Consider the following 21231-nt stretch of genomic DNA (forward strand, 5'->3'; position numbering starts at 1 on the left):
AGTCAGCACCTCCAAGTCCGAGGCCATGGTTCTCTGCCGGAAAACGGTGGATTGCTCCCTCTGGGTTGGGAACGAGTCTTTGCCCCAAGTGAAGGAGTTCAAGTATCTCGGGGTCTTGTCACGAGTGAGGGTAGAAGGGAGCGTGAGATCGACAGGCGGATCAGTGCAGCATCAGCAGTAATGCGGGCGTTGCACCGGACCGTTGTGGTGAAGAGGGAGCTGAGCCAGAAGGCGAAGCTCTCGATTTACTGGTCGATCTACGTCCCAACCCTCACCTATGGTCACGAGCTTTGGGTAGTGACCGAAAGAACGAGATCACGTATACAAGCGGCCGAAATGAGCTTCCTCCGTAGGGTGACCGGGCTCAGCCTTAGAGATAGGGTGAGGAGCTCGGACATCCGGAGGGAGCTCGGAGTAGAGCCGCTGCTCCTTTGCGTCGAAATGAGCCAATTGAGGTGGTTCGGGCATCTGATCAGAAGGTTTTCCGGGCTCGTCCAACTGGGCGGAGACCCCGAGGGAGAACCATTATATATCTCTCCTGGCCAGGGAACGCCTCAGGATCCCCCAGGAGGAGCTAGAATGCGTTGCTGGGGAGAGGGACGCCTGGAATACCCGGCTTTGCCTACTGCCACCGCGACCCGACTCCGGATAAGCGGGTGATGATGGATGGACTTTTAAAGGACAGTCCTCTACAATAGTCTTTAGTTTGCTAGCTAGAAGAACAAGGAAAACCAACCGTATATGGAAAATGACAGCATTTCTGACATCGAAACCAACCAAATCAGTGCTCGGATTGACATGTATGTTTACATGTAGGAATGTAGGGATGCACAAGCCAATACTAGCCAATCACAGTGATGGGAACATCACTGTCTGTCTAGCTAGCTAGCCAATTAGTTTCCCCATATCGATAACAAAATAATTCCATGCCTTCTTTGAACGTTTGTTGTGACGTTAATCTGCTGCTCATCCTGTACTGAGGGGGTAACATTAGGCAGCTGATTGCGCCAGTTATTCCCTCAGAGTAATGCCATTCCTCCTTACACAGCTCTGCTTTAATTTTACATTCCTATTATATTTTACCCCAGTCCATAAGTGTAGCAGTCACTGCCAAAGTGACTGCTGATTGGTGGAAAAGCATTCTCTAAATCACACTGCATTATGGGAATTCAGCAGACACTCTTTACTTACAATGAGTTTCACAGCTTTTGCTATTTTTTTTTTAGATAGCATGTATTTATGCAGCTGGATAGCAATTAAGATGCTGTGTCCATCCTGGGAATTGAACTCACAATCTTTTAGGTTACAGGGCCAGGTTCTTAATCATTTTACGACATTATACAATCACCTTGTTCGTGATGTTAGGTCTAGGACATGAAACTAGGTCTTCAGTGGACAATGACAAGCCCTCCAGCATCTTGAGAACCTTATTAATTCCAGGGGGGGAAAAAACATCTCCGCAGAATAACACCGACTTAGTATTTATTTTCTTAGGTTATTGTTTTATAATTAAACTTTTTTTTATTTTATTGTTATCAAAATTGCACAGGGTTTTTAAGGCAAACTAATTCTAGAAGCTGTGTAGTCAGCAAAACATTGAACTTATAAGGGTAGAGAAAACGATGTTGAAGATTTGTTTTGTAAAAACAAACCAACATCGACAGGCAAGCTTAAACAAGGTGAGACTGCTCGACGGGACTTCTCCTCTGCACGTTGATGTACAGTACCTCTCTTCCGGAGTGGGAGAATCCGTTTGCACACGCATCCGCAGTACCGGGTCAGGAGAACGGACTGTTCTCCCCAGGTTTACCCGGCCGCTATCCCCACAGCTGCCAGCAGGGGCCACTGGTGCGCTCATATCCACTGACTCTACGTCTACCTCTCAGTCGGCTCCTCCTTGATCCACGGCTACGCTAGCAGCTGACAGCCGGGCCTGGAGGACCAACAGTTTACAGACACTCTTTTCAGAAGACACTCTCACTCCGGCAACTCGCAAAAACGACCCGTTCTACCTGAAAACGTCCTGGCTTTGATGCAGAAACACGGCTCTCCGTTTGTCAGATTTTACAGTGTAAATGGTCAGGGACACAAATGGAGAAGTTCAGTGTCTAACGTGGTGACGGGGCTATTTCAGAACATCTGTACTGTACGCTATCCCCAGTCTCTTCTTGCACACCCACACACACTCTATGCATGCACACACACACCCTATGCACACACACACACACACACAAACACACACACGCATGCACAAGCACCCATGCATGTAATAGACAACAAAATAAATCCACTCAATTTCCTGCAAGTGTCTGTGAACCACACAGATTAGCTGACGCCATTCCAGCCTGTCTTCATCTCCCTTACACACTGTCCTTGTTTGTCAGGAGTTACTGACACACACACACACACACTCTCACACACACACACACACACACACACACACACTCACACACACACACACACACACTCACACACTCTCACACGCACACACTCTCACACGCACACACTCTCACACGCACACTCTCACACACACACACTCACACACACTCACACACACACACACACTCTCACACACACACTGACACATACACACACACTCACACACACACTCTCACACACACACACTGACACATACACACACACTCACACACACACGCACACACACACACACACACACACACACACACACACACACACTCTCACACACACACACTCACTCAGCCGTTACCGGTCACATTGACCGTGCTGAACCCAGTTTGCACATTTGGCCACCGCCACGCCCAGCCTGTGACCAGGACAGGGCCTCCCAGCCTGTGATCAGGACAGGGCCTCCCAGCCTGTGACCAGGACAGGGCCTCCCAGCCTGTGACCAGGACAGGGCCTCCCAGCCTGTGACCAGGACAGGGCCTCCCAGCCTGTGATCAGGACAGGGCCTCCCAGCCTGTGACCAGGACAGGGCCTCCCAGCCTGTGACCAGGACAGGGCCTCCCAGCCTGTGATCAGGACAGGGCCTCCCAGCCTGTGATCAGGACAGGGCCTCCCAGCCTGTGACCAGGACAGGGCCTCCCAGCCTGTGACCAGGACAGGGCCTCCCAGCCTGTGACCAGGACAGGGCCTCCCAGCCTGTGACCAGGACAGGGCCTCCCAGCCTGTGACCAGGACAGGGCCTCCCAGCCTGTGACCAGGACAGGGCCACGCCCATCGTCATCTGAGCTCCCCTGCACCACCTCTGTGCAGCCTGCGGGACCCAACGCCCGAGTCCCCAGCGCCGTCGTCCTCCCGAGCAGAAGAGGTCCGGAGGTCCGGAGGGAGCCTCTTCATTCCTTTCGTCAGTTTCAAACGCATGCTGTGGCCTTCGCCTCCATCACTGGAAAGTGTTTTTTTTTTTTTTTTTTTCTTCTTCTTCTTCTCGTTCAGGTTTTGAGAAGGTAATCATACTGGAGTATTGTGAAACACAGGTTGTAATTAAGAGCGGGAATTAGGGGGGGGACTGGTGAAGCAACCGTTTTTTGAGCCATTCCACACAGGTGAACGTGAAAAATACAGGTCTTTGTCACCATGGTAATGAATTATGTTCTTATGTTTCATTGGAAAAAAAAATGTTTGGGATGGGTGGTGTTCAGACTGCTATGCAACAGGAGTTTTATTAGGGGGGGGGAATATTGACACTTTATAACTATGCAGATTATTGAGAAAGGAAACGGATGCATTTATCATGAATGGAGGAGATTTGGGACTGGGGAATTGTGGGAAACCTGGAGGCTCTCTGTACCCTGAATTCCGTACCCCGAGAGGTTCGTGTGTGATGAAGGCCACCTTTGCCTCCTGCTTGGAGCTCACACATCATTCAACCGCAAATGTTTACCGCTGCGAGAAAGCAGCAGGGTCTCTCTCTGACTTAATTACCCCACATACAGTGCTGTCCATAAACATTTGGACAGTGACGTATTCATATTCATATTTTGGCATTTTGGCTCTGTACTCCAGCACATTGAATTTTAAAGAAAACAATGAACATGTTATAGGGCAGACTCTTGGCGTTAATCTGAGGGTGGAACTGTGTTGAAATTATAACCGTTTTTATACATAATTTCCCTCCGTGACCAAAAGTAATTGGATGCTCAAATGTTTTTTGGACAGGTGCGTACATTTTTTTATCTTTTGTTCATGTATAAACGAGCTAGCAAAAGACTAGAGTTAATTCTAGGGGAGTTATCTGCATCTGTCGTCCGTTGTTGTTGTCTCTCAACACGAGGACCAAAGAACTGTCAGGCAGTAAAGTAGGCCATCAGCCTGAAGAATCTGAATAAATCAATCCGAGACATGAGGCGTGTCAAAATCAACTGTGTTAAGAAGCAAGAGCGCACTGTGAACGACCTGGTCGGCCACAGAAGAATAATAATTAAAACGGTGAAGACATTACATTATTGGCATTTGGCAGACGCTCTTATCCAGAGCGACGTACAGTTGATTAGACTAAGCAGGAGACAATCCTCCTCTGGAGCAATGCAGGGTTAAGGGCCTTGCTCAAGGGCCCAACGGCTGTGCGGATCTTATTGTGGCTACACCGGGATTAGAACCACCGGCCTTGCGTGTCCCAGTCATTTACCTTAACCACTACGCTACAGGCCGCCGCTACTAAAGAGTCCAAGAGGACCATCTGGGGATGTTTGCGGCAGCATAACCTCAGAAGGTTCACCACAAGAACACCAGAAGAAGAATAGTTAGGGTCCAGGTTACATCTGGTCTATGGGTTGTAGACATCAGGCATTCATAAAAAAAAAAAAATTCACTTTGTCCAATTACTTTTGGTACCCTAAAATCGGGTGTGCTATGTATAAAGACGGGCTGAAATCCCTACACAAACCCTCAAAGCTGAAAATCTGCACTTTAACCATATAGTGCTTGCATTATTTCAATGGCTTAGAGCACTGTGACAACGACAAAAAAAAGTCACTGTCCAAATACTTATGGACTGCACTGTCGGTTATTCAGTTCATATGCTCTCGACCGGTCTTTGCACAGAAGGTTCCGAAGAGTTGTGCCAGTTTCACAGACACCGTTTAAGCCTAGTCCTGGACTAAATTATATTTTGAACGGTGATTTTCAGATACTCAGTTTAGTCCAGGACTTAGTCCGAGCTTAATCTTTGTCAATGAAACTGGCACATCGTTTTACAACTTTTTTTGTTTTGTTTGTTGATGATGGCCAGTTCACTGCACACAATGTTTACAGATTCTCATGTTCTGCTTGCAATACAAAGCACTGTCTGTCTGAATGACCTGAGGTATGGCATGCCGAGTTTGGACATCAGCGTGTCATCCCAAAGTTTTATAAAATAGCCAGAAAATGTGTTTAAACTGCCACGGGATATTGTATGCATGAGAGAGAGAGAGTGTGTGTCGTATGTGTCCAGGTTCTCTGTGGGGAAACTTGGCCTGGTGTAACGCACTGGCTTAGTTTCACACTGCATGTCAGCTTGTTCTAAAAATTAATTATGAGCGTGTTATTATTATTATTATTGTTGTTATTGTTATTATTATTGCCTGCTTATTTTATTCTTATTCATTTCAGAACAGCGATCCTACCTTCTTGTTGAAACCGTTGGCCTTTTGGTAGTTCACCAGGATACATTCATGTTCATGTTTACAGGAATACAAAAAATAAGGCCAAACAAAATGTTGAATAATTAAAAGGAACACTATTTATGATTGTGTTGTCTTGTATTGTATTACTGTGTATTTTGTGTGTCTCCATTTGGAAATCCATTCTAGTCCTAACACGCAGATTTGTTTCATGCCTTGTGAGGTACCGGTGAATCGGTAAGCAAATGGCGAGGTTTGAAAACAAAAAAACAAACGGGGCAATGCATTGGTGTCCTGCTCATGAAGGCCTTCCGTAGGTCAGAACTGGGCCCAGTGTTGCAAACCTTCTATATACACCCGTAATACATGCAATAGTCTCTTCCAGGCGCATCTTGACAGAAAATCTCCCTGCTTCCTGCATCACATGGTTTCATATGCTTACCGTGAGAAAAAGTTGCAAACCATTTGAGCCACACACTCACATTCGCAATTCTTGAAAATCCATTAAGTTTGTGAATTTAACGGGGAAGAAAGGCCGTTTGTGAAACAGCCTCTGTCGCATGTCAGTCTGGGAACCAAAAATGAACTTAATTTGCCTATGAGCTTTGGGTGTAGGTAAGTGTAACACGTAGTTCAGATGACCGTGCAAATGTTCCAATAGCCTATCTAGTAACTACGCTGGTCACGCTTTTACCATTCGACACAGACGATGGTTGGCATTTATATAGCGCCTTTATCCAAAGCGCTGTCCAATTGATGCTTCTCATTCTCCCATTCATGCACACACTCACACACCGACGGTGATTGGCTGCCATGCAAGCCCGTCAACCAGCCCGTCAAGAGCATTTGGGGGTTCGGAGCATGTCTTGTTCAGGGACACTTTGAGAGAATCGAACCAGCAACCCACCGACCACCAGGCAACTGCTCTTACCGCCTGAGCCAATATTGCCCTGAGCAGATGCAACTTCACTCTGAAATACTGTTGATAACGGTATTACCGGTGTCAAACTTCCATTTAATTGTTCTCAACTTGTTTCCATTAGACTAATTTTCACTAATTTTTTTTTTGTTCTTTTATTTTTTTATTTAAATTCACTCTGTGAATTGAAGTCACTTGGTCTCCTGGCAACCAACCAGAAGAGGTCACCTGACAGGGCACTGGGGATGTACACTGTCCGGCAGTACCATAAGAAAATCAAACATATTGGAGAACTTGCCACAGGCCCTTCTCCCCTCTGGCTCTCAGAGTAATCCCAGACAGCCTCAATTAATTTTTTCTCTGAAAAGTGGTCTCTTACTATGTTGCATCATTTCACGAAATGCAAAAATAACATTTCGTGCACTTTTTTTTGCAACACAATTCTTTGGAAAATGAATGTTTGGAAATGTCAAATTTGCTCTTTTCTACTGACAGACTATAAACACTGAAGACCAAATATTGAAATACAATCTAGGGTGCCTAAGACTTTTGCACACAGTACTGTGTACTTTTCTTTAAATATTTTCATTTGCGCATTGTCACTGGAGTAATCTTTAAGAACAGACAGTTCTTAAAAGTAGGTGTGTGTGTGTGTGTGAGTGTTTGTATATACTCACACTTACACAAAGCATTTACTTCTCATGAAACATATTTGAACAAGTTATCTGTGACAATAGAAATACATTATCTTTCTTTTCCTTAAGTACAGTGAATTAAAACAGGAGAATAAAACAAACAAACAAAAAAAAAACACAGCCATAGTAGGTCACAAAAAGATACAAATATACAATACAAATCTATTTTATTCCAAAACGGGTACAAATAAATTGCAACAAAATATAGTTAATGCTTTAGAAAGTTCAGGTAGGTGCAGGGTATTCTAGGAAAAGGGAGCACTTTGGGTTGACAACTAAGGCTTCTGATAAGAATTAATACATATTGGTACAGCCATAAGATATTAAAACTCACTATACAAAGTTTATACAACCTGGATTATATTTGAGGATTCAACATTACATTTACATCATTGCATATATCTTTGCAGTTTGTATGCATTAAATAAGAAAAAAGATGCTGTTTATATTAAAGGTACAATAGGTAATTTCGTACTTCTAGCGGTCAACAACAAAAACGCTCAAACCACAACACTGTTTATCCTTCTCTGTGAACACGCTGACGTTGAAACGCCATTGGCTTGGTAATTAGAACCGATTTTCAACCAATGAGTTTGAATTATTGTACAGCTACACGATGTTCTGGGAGTGTCGACCCGTCAACTGCATATTTTGAAACCCGAATTTAAGGACTATAAACACAGAGAGGGTGAGTCAACATGTCAGTGAGCCTTTTTCAATGATTGGCGAGGATGGTCTTGTAACAATGTTTTAACACAAAAATCTTACCTATTGTACCTTTACATGTCAAACGTCACATAAAAGCGGTGTCACAAAGTGCGGAAAGTACACCTAATCTGATTCGAAGTATGACTCTTAGGCTACAACCGTTCTCCCTCTCCTGATTTTGAGGCTTTACACGATCAAAATTTAGGTGCCCTGTAATCTGTCCGTTATATGGCAGGGAATACAGTTTGTAAGGATTACGGCACTGGACCATGGCTGAGTATTTTCATACATCGAGCGAGTAGAACAACCGTGTCCAGTCTCACGGGAAGTGACCGCGACGACGCTCAGAAACCGCCATTATTAGTTTTAAATAATAAATAAAAGAGAGACCCTCGGTTTTCACTTCAACATTGATTTCGGCCTTCGGAAAAACATTCTAAAAACAATCTAAATCGCTAAAATGCTTGCACGCTCTCCCGCCCCAAATGTACGGTCTCCTCTGAAGTTCAGAACGGAGATCATCGCTGGGCACCAAACAACGTTCACAACACCAACTTCTCTGACATGAGCTACACACAATGACAATGAGCGGGCTAACTGTCCATTTCACCTTCACGCATAACAGACCTAGTCTACTTTAAAGAAGAAAAATAAATTCAAGTTTTCGTTAGTTTATAAAGCCTGCACTTTGCCAACGCCTTCATTCATGAATGGCATGGCCTCCGTTTGACCACATAAAAACACTTTTGAACAATACAAAAATAGCGATGCGTTTTACTCGACGGCTCTACACCGCAGCTCAGTCACCTCTTGTGCCCGCCTCCCTCCCCATTCCCTGCACAAGGAACCAGCCCACACTGCAGTTAAATGTTACCATTTAAGTGTGCAACGATAAATACCAAAGTATTGTCCGCCGTTTCATTATGAAATCTGCTGGCCTTCTGCGGGACAGGGGAAGTAACTTCAAACCGACGCATCATTTTTACGAACATGTACAGAACTGCTCTTAAGGCCTTACTGACAAAGGTAACAATATGCACACCGTCATAGATATACGAGGATAGACAGCGAAAGATATTCACAAGCATGTGACTGCTGGTTGAATGCTTTTTAATGGTTTTATGTTTTATAATTTTATATAACACTATATTTATGGGGGGGGGGGGGGGGGGCAACATTCAACCAACAGTTTGTTTTCATAAGACTCCATGTCTAGGGAAATTAAGTGCAGATTCATTGTATGTTTTTATTCATACAATATAGAGACAATCAAGAGAAAGAGTGAGGTTTTATCAAAGTGCAGTGTCGACAGACCCCTCACACACCTGCGGGCTCCCTCAGCCTTATAAAGAGTGTGTGTGTGTGTGTGTGTGTGTGTGTGTGTGTGTGTGTGTCCTGTCTGTGCACTGTGTGAAAGAGCATGCTGGGTAGGAGGGGTGAGTTGTGCAGTCCTCAGAGGTCATAGTCAAAGAGAGGGAGGGAGGGGGGAGAGAGAGAGAGAGAGCGAGAGAGAGAGAGAGATGTGCAAGGAGGAGCAAAAAAATAATCTTTTTGTATCATTTCAGTTGCTCCAATACACCAGGCAAGCTTATTCAAATACAAAGTATTTTGAATCCAAAATAGAGCTGTCATTGTCTCAGAATGACCACTGCTATTTACAGTCCTGCATCTTTTGGTCCTTTTCCAAAAGGCAATTGCTTTCATCTTGAGCCAAGTTTGCTCCATCTAAACAAACACGATCTTTACTAATCTAGACCTTAGAAAAAAAACAGGTTATGAGTGTGTGGATTTATGACGTTAATTTGCAGCGACAGGGTTCAATGTTTTCTTCTTAGAAAAAAACAGTAAATTAAACCAAACAATTAAAATGGATTATTCAATTCGGTGACTTGACTTTCAAACCACGCTCCGATGAGATCTCCCTGGACTGAACACATCTCTCTGATCACACAATGCGGTCAGAATGACCTTTTCAGTTGCATTTGATGCAGAATCCAGAGGCACACAGATAGCGCAGTGGTGACGAAGAACAGACCAGAGGAGATGCACACAGATAACGCAGTGGTGACTAAGAACAGACCAGAGGAGATGCACACAGATAACGCAGTGGTGACGAAGAACAGACCAGAGGAGATGCACACAGATAGCGCAGTGGTGACTAAGAACAGACCAGAGGAGATGCTCACAGATAACGCAGTGGTGACTAAGAACAGACCAGAGTAGACGAGAGAGGAGAAGGCGTCAGAGTGACAGAATCAGGCGATCAGAATTAAGACAGTGGGACTTCAACACCATGACGACGCAGCAGGACGGTCCGGACAAAGGGAAAATGCCGCAGGAACACAAGGAAAAGGCCCGAAACAGACCCAGGACACTCCGCCGGGAGCCCCTGTTAAGGCAGTGCATATGACAGAGTACTGACCAAAGTTTACACCCAAACCCCCTACCCCACGTCCCTCACGTACAAAATATCGCCTCAGTATCGAATACTAACACGCGGGGGGGGGGGGGGGGGTCTGGAGGAAAAGTCTGTGCACGTGTAACAGGCAGTAAAAAGGTTATAAGACACTTGGGACATTCTGGAAAACACTTTCTGGGGTGGGTGGAAACGGCAGGAGATGCACTTCACCAAAACGGAACGACACAATTAAAACAAGTCGTGGTCCCGTATATATAGGGGCATTACTTTGTGGTGCTGCAGAACCATTGAATCGTGTCACACAGAAAGAACACAACAGAATACATGTTCACTTCATTTTGCCAAGCGTAACAACACACCAAAACTAACTACAATTGGTCTTCTTATTTTATAATCAAGTGTAAGTATATTGCTAACAGGTAAAATATTGGTCTTCAAATGAATTTCTTCAGAATGCACAAATGACTTTATGCTGCATGCCAAAACTGTTCAAGTTGATGGCATGAATTATTGTGCATCTTCATGAGATTTGGTGATATTGTTTAAAAAAATAAAATAAAATAAAAAATGTCACCAGAGAATAACGTGTTCAGATTCTATAGCTGGCACTCCATAGATCTGCATCTCCAGAGTACTTCAGTGAAAAGAAAGATGGCAGCTATTTTGAAAACACGATCATGTCCGGGTTTGTCTGGGTGAAAGTGCCTGTGAGCAGCACTCCATACAGAAGAGCCATGAAATCCCGGGAGGTATTCTGGGGTGAACTAGATCTCACTCTGAAAATCGATAAATAGAATCGGAAGATTCTGGAAAACCACGACCGAGGTGCTCCTCCCCTGAACCTGCTCGGTATTCCAAAGAATCTCTAGACACGCGTGTGCGCGCACGACTTTGGTCCTGACTTTCTTTGGAACGGTGTTAAAATAAGAAATCGCTCATTCCAAAGTGACACTGAAAAAAAACGTGTTTAGCGAGCAAGCACAACAACAACTCAAAAACATAAACATGCAACTGCAGAAGAACCTTATTGCCCTCCAAATATGCAGGGAAATACCTCTACTCAACTGCTGCTGAACAGTATTCATGCACGCAACCTGGGGAACCATCGGGATCATATTGGTATGAGCACTGAGATGGTTTCAAATAATGCCATTCAATTTTGCCGCTTTGTCCCGATGAGTACTTCAGTCCAAATGCATAAACGCTGCACGATTCTGCATTCCCAATCAGAAATGGGTGAGATAAATAAATTGCTAAATCGTGTAGACTGTTCGCTGCCAGAAATGAATGTGTTTTTAAGTCTTATTTCACGGTCATAATAACAAAAGTTAATAATTTCTTTAAAGTTTTTACATTTTGTGTCCATTAGTTCAGGCAAGTATTTGGAGTGAGAAGCCTTGGAATTAAACGCATTTGAAACTGGATGCAGTTGAGACTCTACCATCACAGAAGAGGTAGCCAAGAAACCGGCAAAGAACAGACGTGTTTCTGCAGGAATGCCTAGTGCAGCCAAGGTTTGTCATTTCTGGATGAGCCTAATTGCACTTGTCCATAATTTTGTCCACGGGAATCTTTCCAGTAACAAAAAGCATTTATCTTGGATAAATTTGTAAACAGTGTCTGACTACGTAAGTTCCTTCATAACAAGCAAATGTTGGAAAAATATATTTAAAAAAATAAAAAAGGTTACCCTGCAGGAGAGAAAAATTCTCCACTGTATTTCAGTCAGAACGTAACTGTGGGCCAAATGCAACTTTCCCTGTGTGCAGCACGATACTAATACTCTAAGAGACACTGCTCCTGGCATATTGCAAAAAGAAGAAGGTTCCTGTGTGGCACCATGCATAGGGTGTACAGAAAACAACACGGGAGCAAATCAAAAAAATCTTTTGGACCCAACTCCCTTAAGACGGGCTCCTCCAAGTGTTGCGTTCACTCAGAACGCCTCAAACTCATCTTCATCATAGAAGAAGAAAGTTTTTAAATTCTGTTTGTTCCTTACTCAGTCGAAACAGAGCGGGACACTGAACACAAGCCCTGGAAGTCTTCGGCCAACCCATTACATTACATTACATTACATTACATTACATTACATTACATTACATGGCATTTAGCAGACGCTCTTATCCAGAGCGACGTACAACAAAATGCAAATTAAACCCGCTGCGTGTTATTGTCCTGCTCTGTTTAGACTGCACCAAAATGTTAATGTATTTTATACTGATTTCTGGGGATTCTGTGGTCTACAAAGAGTTCACCCGCTGAAGACCACCTCCTTCTTTCTGGCCTTCTTCCTCAAAAGAGAGGAAAACCTCGAGGGAGCACTCACACCGTTTTAGCTGATTACTTCAAATTTGACAACATATTGCAACCTCCTCAATTACACAGAGTATAATCAAATGCAAACAATAGAAACATTGTGCATCACACCTCTGAAAACTATATATGGAAAAATACAGAAGATTTGGCCTTCCAAGATTTTCAGTTTCAGGCATCAATGCAGACTCCTTATAGGCAAAATGATAAAATAAAAAAACAGAAAGCTGTGTTAATGCAACAGCCTGGTTTCCTAGGATAACTATTGCTTTGATAACGTTAACTGAGTATCCAGACGCGCAAGTTATCAGTGTTTTTTTTTTTTTTTTCCTCCTTTCCCATGCATTTCCAACTTCTCCGACCCCAAAGTGCTCGGATCTTTGGAGGAATTCATCCTCATGCGTTCTTCATCGGTCTCTCCCTCTCATTCTTTCTTGCTTTCTTCCTTTCTAAAACTCTCTTTCTCACTTATTCTCTCCCACTCTCTCTTCTCCTCTACGATGAAGGATCTTCCTCCGTTTCTGAGACGGGCCCCCCCCCCCCCCCGGAATCCAGCGAATATCGTCCCGAACAGCCGGCACCAGAACTGCTCCGACTGTCAGACCAGGGATCGAGGAGAGGCTGGATTTTGGCCATGGGACAGCAGGACATGGGCATGCCGCAGGGAGGCAGGATGAAGACTTCCTCAGACCAGATGACCACAGCACACACAGAGATCTACTTTGGGGAGTTGGACCAAAGGTGCTCCAGTGGTGATGGTCGCCTTCATTCTTCACTGGAAGAAGCAAAGCAGGGACGCGAAACAGCTGAGGAAGTCCCGCCGGGAAAGATATTTGTAAATCCCGCCAAAAAATACATAAAATGAAATAAAACGCATGAGGAAAGAGAAGAAAAAGAAAGCAAAAACCATCAATGTGATTATTCCTCCTGGGGTGGGGAAGAAATGTCACCATGAATTGCTGCAATCGTACAATTCAGGATGTTAAGGTGCATTCCTGCTGAATTTTCCGGCACCAGATTCAAGGTGTCTGAAGGTGCTTCCTTGTCAATAAAAGGTTCCTGCTTGCACCACCTTGGGATTCCGGCCTTTTTGATTTGTGTCAAAAGAGGCGACTTCCTGTCGACGACCGGGTCCCGTCTCTGGTGAAACTAAGAACGCTTTGGTAGGTACTTCAACCGGGACGAGGGGGCGAACGGGCCTGCAGGAAGCCATCGACACAAGGCCTCCATTTTGTGGTCAGAAAAGAGCCGTTCTGGTCCAGTGTTATCCTACCTCAGAAGATTCAGTCCTAAAATGGCCGCTGCAAACAAATGCGGGGGGGGGGGGGGGGAGGTTCTACTGTGCGAGCCAATAAGCAGTAGTGACAAAGTGACGTACAGTAGCAGGCTTGCCTGGACTGGACTGACAGCTGTAGCTGAGCCCTGATCTAAAGACCAAGGCGCTAGCTTGTTGGGGGCTGTCATGTTTTTCTTTTTTTTTTGGGGGGGGGGGGGGGGGTTGTGCAAAATCTCATCAACATTCTGAGTCAGTCAGTCTCTCTCTACCTCTCTCTACCTCTCTCTACCTCTCCCTGCCACCAGGGTCTACTTCCCGGCGTTGGAGCGGCCCTCAATGGACAGCTTCACGTCGTGCGTGACGAAGGGCGGGACGAAGGGCGGCCGCAAGGAGCCCGAGGAGGCGAGGGAGGGGCAGGGAGAGGGGGAGGGGGCCTCCTCGCTCTTGATGGGGTATTTCTGGAGGCCGGGGGTGGGCCGGTGGCGAAGGGCGGTGGCTGAGGGCGTGGCCGGCCGCTGGGGGGCGCCCCCCCTGTGCACAAGGTAGCCGCTCCGCCCCCTGCCGTGTTCGGCTGCAGGGCTGTCGGGCCTGGGGGGCGCCGGGTTCGGGGCCCGCAGGGGCCGCTCCTCGTCCCGGTCCCGGGGGCCCCTCTCCCTGCAGTGGGCCGCGGGCCGGGGGTGGTGGGGGGCCGGGGGCCCCATGGGGTGGAGGGCGGCGGGCGGAGCGGGGGCGCGGGACGGGGGCGGTTTGGGCTGCTGGAGGGCGATGGACACGCACACGTCCCCCGCCCGCAGGCGCTGGCAGTCCAGTCCGTAGAGCCGGGCGGTGCGGTCCGGGCAGCAGGAGGACCAGCCCCGGCCGAACACGAAGAAGGGGTGTTCGGGGGGCACGTCGATGGCCACGCGGGTGCCCCGCCCGCCCACGGCGAACTGCAGCTCCACCAGCCCCGGCCGCGCGCTGCCGCGGACATCGGCCACCGTGCTGGAGTCCACCCGCAGCCCCCCGCTGGCCTCCGCGCTGCGCAGGAAGTCCTGCGTCCGCAGGTCCTCCACCCGCCTCAGCTCCCCCGTGGCCAGCTGGATGATGGCGCCCCGGGAGAAGTGCGAGGGCCCGGCGGGGGGCGGGAGGGGGCTCTGCGTCGACCTATCGGGAGGGTGCGAGGCGGGCGGGGCGGCGTTGACGCTGACGTCGTCGTCGTTGTTGTTGTTGTTGTCGGGCGGGGCTGGGTGGTAGTCAAGCGGAGCTGGGTGGTAGTCGGGCGGGGCTGGGTGGTAGTCCAGTGGCACGAGCACCGGCTGCCCGTTGGCCAGCACCACGGTGTGCTGGGCGGGTCCCCGGGGGTCGCCAGGCACAGAGAGGGGCGGGGCGTAAGCTGCCTGCAGCGCCTCCCTCTCCCGCTGAGCACCCTGGGACAGGTTCAGTGGCCGCACCGCGGCCTCCTTGCAGCCCCCCGTCACCACCTGGTCTGGGGAAGCCGGCTGGGCGCCTGCCTGTTGAACCTCAAAGGAGACAGAAGAAGATTAAAGTTAGACCAGAGCGCTGGGTGACCTCCTGTCGCTAAACCTCATCCACCACGATATCTGTCCGTATTCTTGACACCACAGGCCTCAAACTCCGGTCCTGGAGGGCCGCAGTGTCTGCAGGTTTAACTCCAGTCCTGGAGGGCCGCAGTGTCTGCAGGTTTAACTCCAGTCCTGGAGGGCCGCAGTGTCTGCAGGGTTTAACTCCGGTCCTGGAGGGCCGCAGTGTCTGCAGGTTTAACTCCAGTCCTGGAGGGCCGCAGTGTCTGCAGGGTTTAACTCCAGTCCTGGAGGGCCGCAGTGTCTGCAGGGTTTAACTCCGGTCCTGGAGGGCCGCAGTGTCTGCAGGTTTAACTCCAGTCATGGAGGGCCGCAGTGTCTGCAGGTTTCGCTCCAGTCCTGGAGGGCCGCAGTGTCTGCAGGTTTAACTCCAGTCCTGGAGGGCCGCAGCGTCTGCAGGTTTAACTCCGGTCCTGGAGGGCCGCAGTGTCTGCAGGTTTAACTCCAGTCCTGGAGGGCCACAGTGCCTGCAGGTTTAACTCCAGTCCTGGAGGGCCGCAGCGTCTGCAGGTTTAACTCCGGTCCTGGAGGGCCGCAGTGTCTGCGGGTTTAACTCCAGAAGCCAAGTCATTGACTGGCTAAATAATCAACACCTTGTTCTCAAGGCCTTAATTGCCAGCTGATTGGAAGGAAACCACAGAACCCCACAGACATGGCACCCCCCTGCGGATCTACACTGAATGACAGAAAAGACCACAAAGGATATGTTCAGCCTCGATTAATTTAAACGTATGTAAGGTCTGTATGAATGCTGTCCAGCGTGTATTTTTTATTTTGAAATAAATATGTCTATCTATCCTAGAAAGAATCCCTTATCTCAGCACGGTCATCTCCCGCTGCACTGGCTGGTTCCTCTCAGACGCGCGAGTCTGGCAAGTCGTCGCAGCCCCGGCGGGGAGCCGGGGTTACCCAAGCACCCACAGCGCAGCCAATCAGGAAGGAGGAGAGCAGGGCCGCCTTGTGGTCGGAGCGCAGGGGCGGAGCCAAAGGCTCAGCTCACACACTCTCCCACGCTCCCTATCTGAGCCAGTCACGCCACGGCAGACTGTGAAATACTGATGGCGTGTTCTAGACTGGTGTTTCGGTTTTTTCTGAAAGCTGCTATCAGATAAAAAAAAGATCTCACCGAGTCACACCACAGCAAACACTGCTGTAGCCAAAATGACTCCAATACACGTTCATTACATTATTGGCATTTGGCAGACGCTCTTATCCAGAGCGACGTACAGTTGATTAGACTAAGCAGGAGACAATCCTCCCCTGGAGCAATGCAGTGTCTGCAGTGCTACTCAACTGCAGCACAACTGGCGGTCTGTAGCGTAGCGGTTAAGGTGCATGACTGGGACCCCTCAGGTCGGTGGTTCTAATCCTGGTGTAGCCACAATAAGATCCGCACAGCCGTTTGGCCCTTGAGCAAGGCCCTTAACCCTGAATTGCTCCAGGGGAGGATTGTCCGGCTTAAGTCTAATCAACTGTACGTCGCTTTGGATAAAAGCATCAGCCGAATGACATAACGTAACGTACAGTTTAAAGACTGCCAATTTTTTTAACGGAACAATTTGTCTCCCCATTGCCAACACGCCCAGCTGGCGCCTTTCCTCACCCGGCTGGCAGCTGAAGGATTTGGGGAACTCCAAGTGAGCTTGTTGCTTACTCTACGTGAGGAACGCGCGCAACGAGCTACGGAATTCCTCACACCTTCAGCCCAATTTCGTAAGACGACGCACCTGGGGCGGGATCGACCCGGCCACCACGTACACCGGAACTGGACCCTGCGGATGGATCTGACAGCAGGGGGGGAGGTTCTGCTCACCTCCAGGTCGGTATCCGAGGGGGCGCGTTGGACCGCCGGGGAGCCCCTGGCCTGAAACCGGTGGGACGTCCTGTCCTGAGGACGCTCGGGGTCCAGCAGCCTCCACGGGTCCCGGGGCGACTCCCTCCCTCCCCGCCGCGGGTCCTCCTGCGCCCCGTTCACCTCCTCCGGGCGCCCCTGGAGGGAGTGGTGGTGGCCCCGGGGTCCGGGGTGGGGGTAGAAGACGGGCGCCGCCCGGGGGCTGAGCTCGACGGGGGGGCGAGGCGGAGGGGACACCGCGACCCCCTGGATGACGGAGGCGTAGGGCAGCGGGCGGGCGGGCGGGGCGGGAGGCTGCGGGGGCACCAGGGGGCCTGAGAGGTACCCGGGGCGGGCGGCGTACGGGACGGCGTAGGGGGGCCCCACGAACTGCACGGAGGAGGGCGGGAGGTGCGCGTACCCCAGCGGCGGGTAGGGGGTCCCGGGGTGCCGCAGGAGGGAGGCGGCAGGGGGCACGTGGCTCAGCGCCGGGTGCAGGCCGCCGGGCGGGTCGGCCGCTTCGTACCGCAGGCCGCACGGGTCCGGTGTGAGGCCCAGACCCGTCTCGGGCCGGAGCCGAGGCCACTCCCCGGGGGCCCCGTCTGCGGCCCCTCCGACCCCCCCGAACCCCCCGCCGACGCCCCCGCCGCCGCTCGGAGCCAGGTCCCGCTTCTTCGGGGGAAGGCACTCCTGGCTGCGCTCGTGGGCGGGCTTCATGGCCGGGCTGGGCGGGAGGGGCGGGGCTACTGCGTGGGCGTCCGGCCGGTCGGCAGGGTGGTCGTTGCCACGGGAACTGGCTTTGAGAAGCTCCTGCCGACCACGCCCACCTCACCTGAGAGAGAGGGAGGGAGAGGGAGAGGGAGAGGGGGGCGGCCGGGTGGGGGGAGGGAGAGAGACAGAGAGAGAGATCAGTGCTTCCACTGCCACACAGACCTCGAGACAAACATACAGAACAGCTCAGTGCATCCAGATGCGGTGTGGAGATGCGGCGATGCAGAACCCTCACCTCTCTCCCGGTCCGCACAGACAGCTAGCACTGCGCTAACAGACAACGCAGCAAAACATACGCCTCACTGCACCACACACAACCAATGCAGTCCTCTCAATCTGTGCCATTCAGTGTCACCAGACCCTGTGTGTGCGTCGTGTGTGCGTGTGTGTGCGCGTGTGCGCGTGAGAGAGTGTGAGACAGTGTGAGAGAGTGTGAGAGAGTGTGCGTGTGTGTGTGTGTGTGCGAGAGTGTGTGCGTGTGTGTGTGTGCGTGTGTGTGTAAAAGATGGAAGTCATCTCCCTGCATTTCAGCTCCCGCTGAGGGATGACTCCGGAAAAGTGATGCCTCTCCAATGACTCAATAGTCTTTTTCTGCTGAGCAAAATCACATTGTCTCATCTCATGATGCCACTGTGATCTCAGCTATACTGTCATAATGCCAAACTGTCAAGCACTTGGAATATTACAACAACCCACTCCCAAACACCATCCAAGGTCGAAGAACATGTCCAGACAGCAGATCACATCCTTCGCGTTAAACGCTTGTGGAACGGTTTAACACTTCGCTGGTGTTGGATTAGGCAACGCGAATAGGAAACACGCGCATGAAATACTAACTCCGCTGTGTTGGAAAAGACGTTTAAAACAAGTACGCAGGCTACGTTAAACTACTTTCGCAAAGTTTACTTTCATAAAGTTCAGGACCACAATCTATCGGTTGGATATCATCAACATTAATTGAGTTGTTTAATAAGATAACCCTTCAATATAACGCGAAAACACCGTTTACTGTTACGCACGATACATACGAGTACACACACACACCGTAGAAATAGCGACAACAAAACAATACACCTTCAATACGAATAATTAATTTATGAACTGATACATTTGTACGGCTTTCCATAAGCTTGGCTTGCTATGTCAATTTAGCCGAGCATAACATCGCCACGGTTTCACTCTGAATTGTATCGCACGACCGCTTTTGTTTTATTGTGTAAGACGTGTTAGTACTTACTGTAGTAGAGATTAATATCATCGAAAGTTCGAGAAAGGTTTTATTTTAGGCAAGATACAGAAAGCACCTTTCACACTTGGCGTTTTGAACTAACAAACTTCACACAGTACAAGCTAAAAGACCCCACGGCTCTTTGCTCCAGACACACCCCGAGATTCCGTTGATAACACAATAACAAGAAATTAGGTTCAATTATCGCTACAACTGAAACAATCTGGCCAATCAACAAAAACAAACGAACGGAAAAAATAACGTTATAATGCGAGTCAGCAAACATTTTGCAACGATACGGAAAACTTTATGTTTCAGATGGTCCAGTTATTCTCAAAGAATAAGGCAAACAAGAAAAACCCGACCAAACAAACGCAATTTTAAACAAGCAGTCAATAAAATGAACGTCTGTTTTTTCGCTTGTTAACAAGGACGCTATCTGGATACCTACACGTTGTGATATTAGTTAACTTGCTAGCAAGCTAAGAAGGCCAAGCAGCAATACAATTCATGGCTGGACATTAAGTAGCATTAATGCTAGTAGCCGTTTACCCTCAATTTCAGCCAGTTATTTTCTTGAGATCACTGACATAAATGTGTGTTACCACTTACCTCTCCATGGCATTGTGGTGTTAACGCCTGTACTTTAAGTTTCTTTGAGATCAAATCTGATAACAATTTTCATCGAATCAAAAATGATAACTTCTGCCCATCTCCCACGACCAACCCAGCAGGCGAAACCCCAGCGTCGCCCGTGGATGACGTCACGTTCAGTATATTCGCGTTATTGAATGATGACGATATAACAATTGAGAATTATTATAAATAAATAAGATGATTCTTTATTACTTATTTGGAAGCATAACGCAGCCAAGATTCAGATAATCAAAATGACATATATACATAAAATGGCAATAAAATTCACAAATGTAATTTGCATTTACCATGTCATGTACATAATTGATTTGAACACGGATATTGATGCTTTATGAGTAGGCTACCTTTATTCAAATGATAATGGTAATTGGAAAATTTCCCGAACTGCTTCATGTGATTATTCAATAATGGTGTCACTTTGTTAATTCAAATATAATTTACGCTGTATGCATTTTCAGTCTCTAACCAGGCATCCATCCATCCATCCATCCATTATCTGAACCCGCTTATCCTCAACAGGGTCACAGGGGGGCTGGAGCCTATCCCAGCATACATTGGGCGAAAGGCAGGAATACACCCTCGACAGGTCGCCAGTCCATCGCAGGGCACACACACCATTCACTCACACACTCATACCTACGGGCAAAACAGACTCTCCAATCAGCCTAACCTGCATGTTTTTGTGGGATTGTGGGAGGAAACCGGAGTACCCGGAGGAAACCGGGTTGAACAAGAGTGCAGTTTTCGTGCACATCCTCCAGTGTGGAGCTGTCATATAAAAACACATCTTTGGAGAAAAGCAATACTGATGTCAGTGAGAGAATCAAGAGAGAGGGCTGAAAATGTCTTTGCTCCTCAGGTTTGCCTGTGTGGTTTCTTTTGCTGTCTTGCAGAAACGATAGAAGTACACAGTACTGAAATGGAAGTGAAAGTCTAATAAATACCTAATAAAGTGCTCACTGAGTGTAAGTATGGTGTGACCTGCTCCATCATTTTGGGTTCTATTTGATTGTGAAGAGGAGGATCTCGGCTTTCTTGTAATATTTATAATAACTTTTTACTGTACATTTTCAGCAAGATCAGCTCATTTCAAACTGTGTTTTTGAGAATAATTGACTCCAAAGTCTGTGTCTGTCCATGTTTGATTTGACAAAAATGATTGTTGCGACTCACAATATAACGCATTTTCTAATGATACATATTCAAAGACTGACTTGATTGGTTAAAGTATACACTTCACAATGTC

General features: G+C 48.1%; 1 protein-coding gene across 1 annotated transcript; it reads right to left on the reverse strand.

Annotated features, from left to right (window-relative positions):
• Positions 1-14226: 14226 nt before the first annotated feature.
• Positions 14227-18046, reverse strand: LOC133130501 (ataxin-1-like). Its single transcript, XM_061245128.1, has 3 exons — positions 17312-18046; positions 17226-17270; positions 14227-15417 (listed from the first exon to the last, which is right to left on the reverse strand). The coding sequence occupies exons 1-3, from the start codon at positions 18044-18046 to the stop codon at positions 14227-14229; spliced, it is 1971 nt and encodes a 656-aa protein (XP_061101112.1).
• Between the last annotated feature and the right edge of the window lie 3185 nt (positions 18047-21231).

Source organism: Conger conger, chromosome 6, assembly GCF_963514075.1.
Source record: "Conger conger chromosome 6, fConCon1.1, whole genome shotgun sequence".
Taxonomy (NCBI): Eukaryota; Metazoa; Chordata; class Actinopteri; order Anguilliformes; family Congridae; genus Conger; species Conger conger.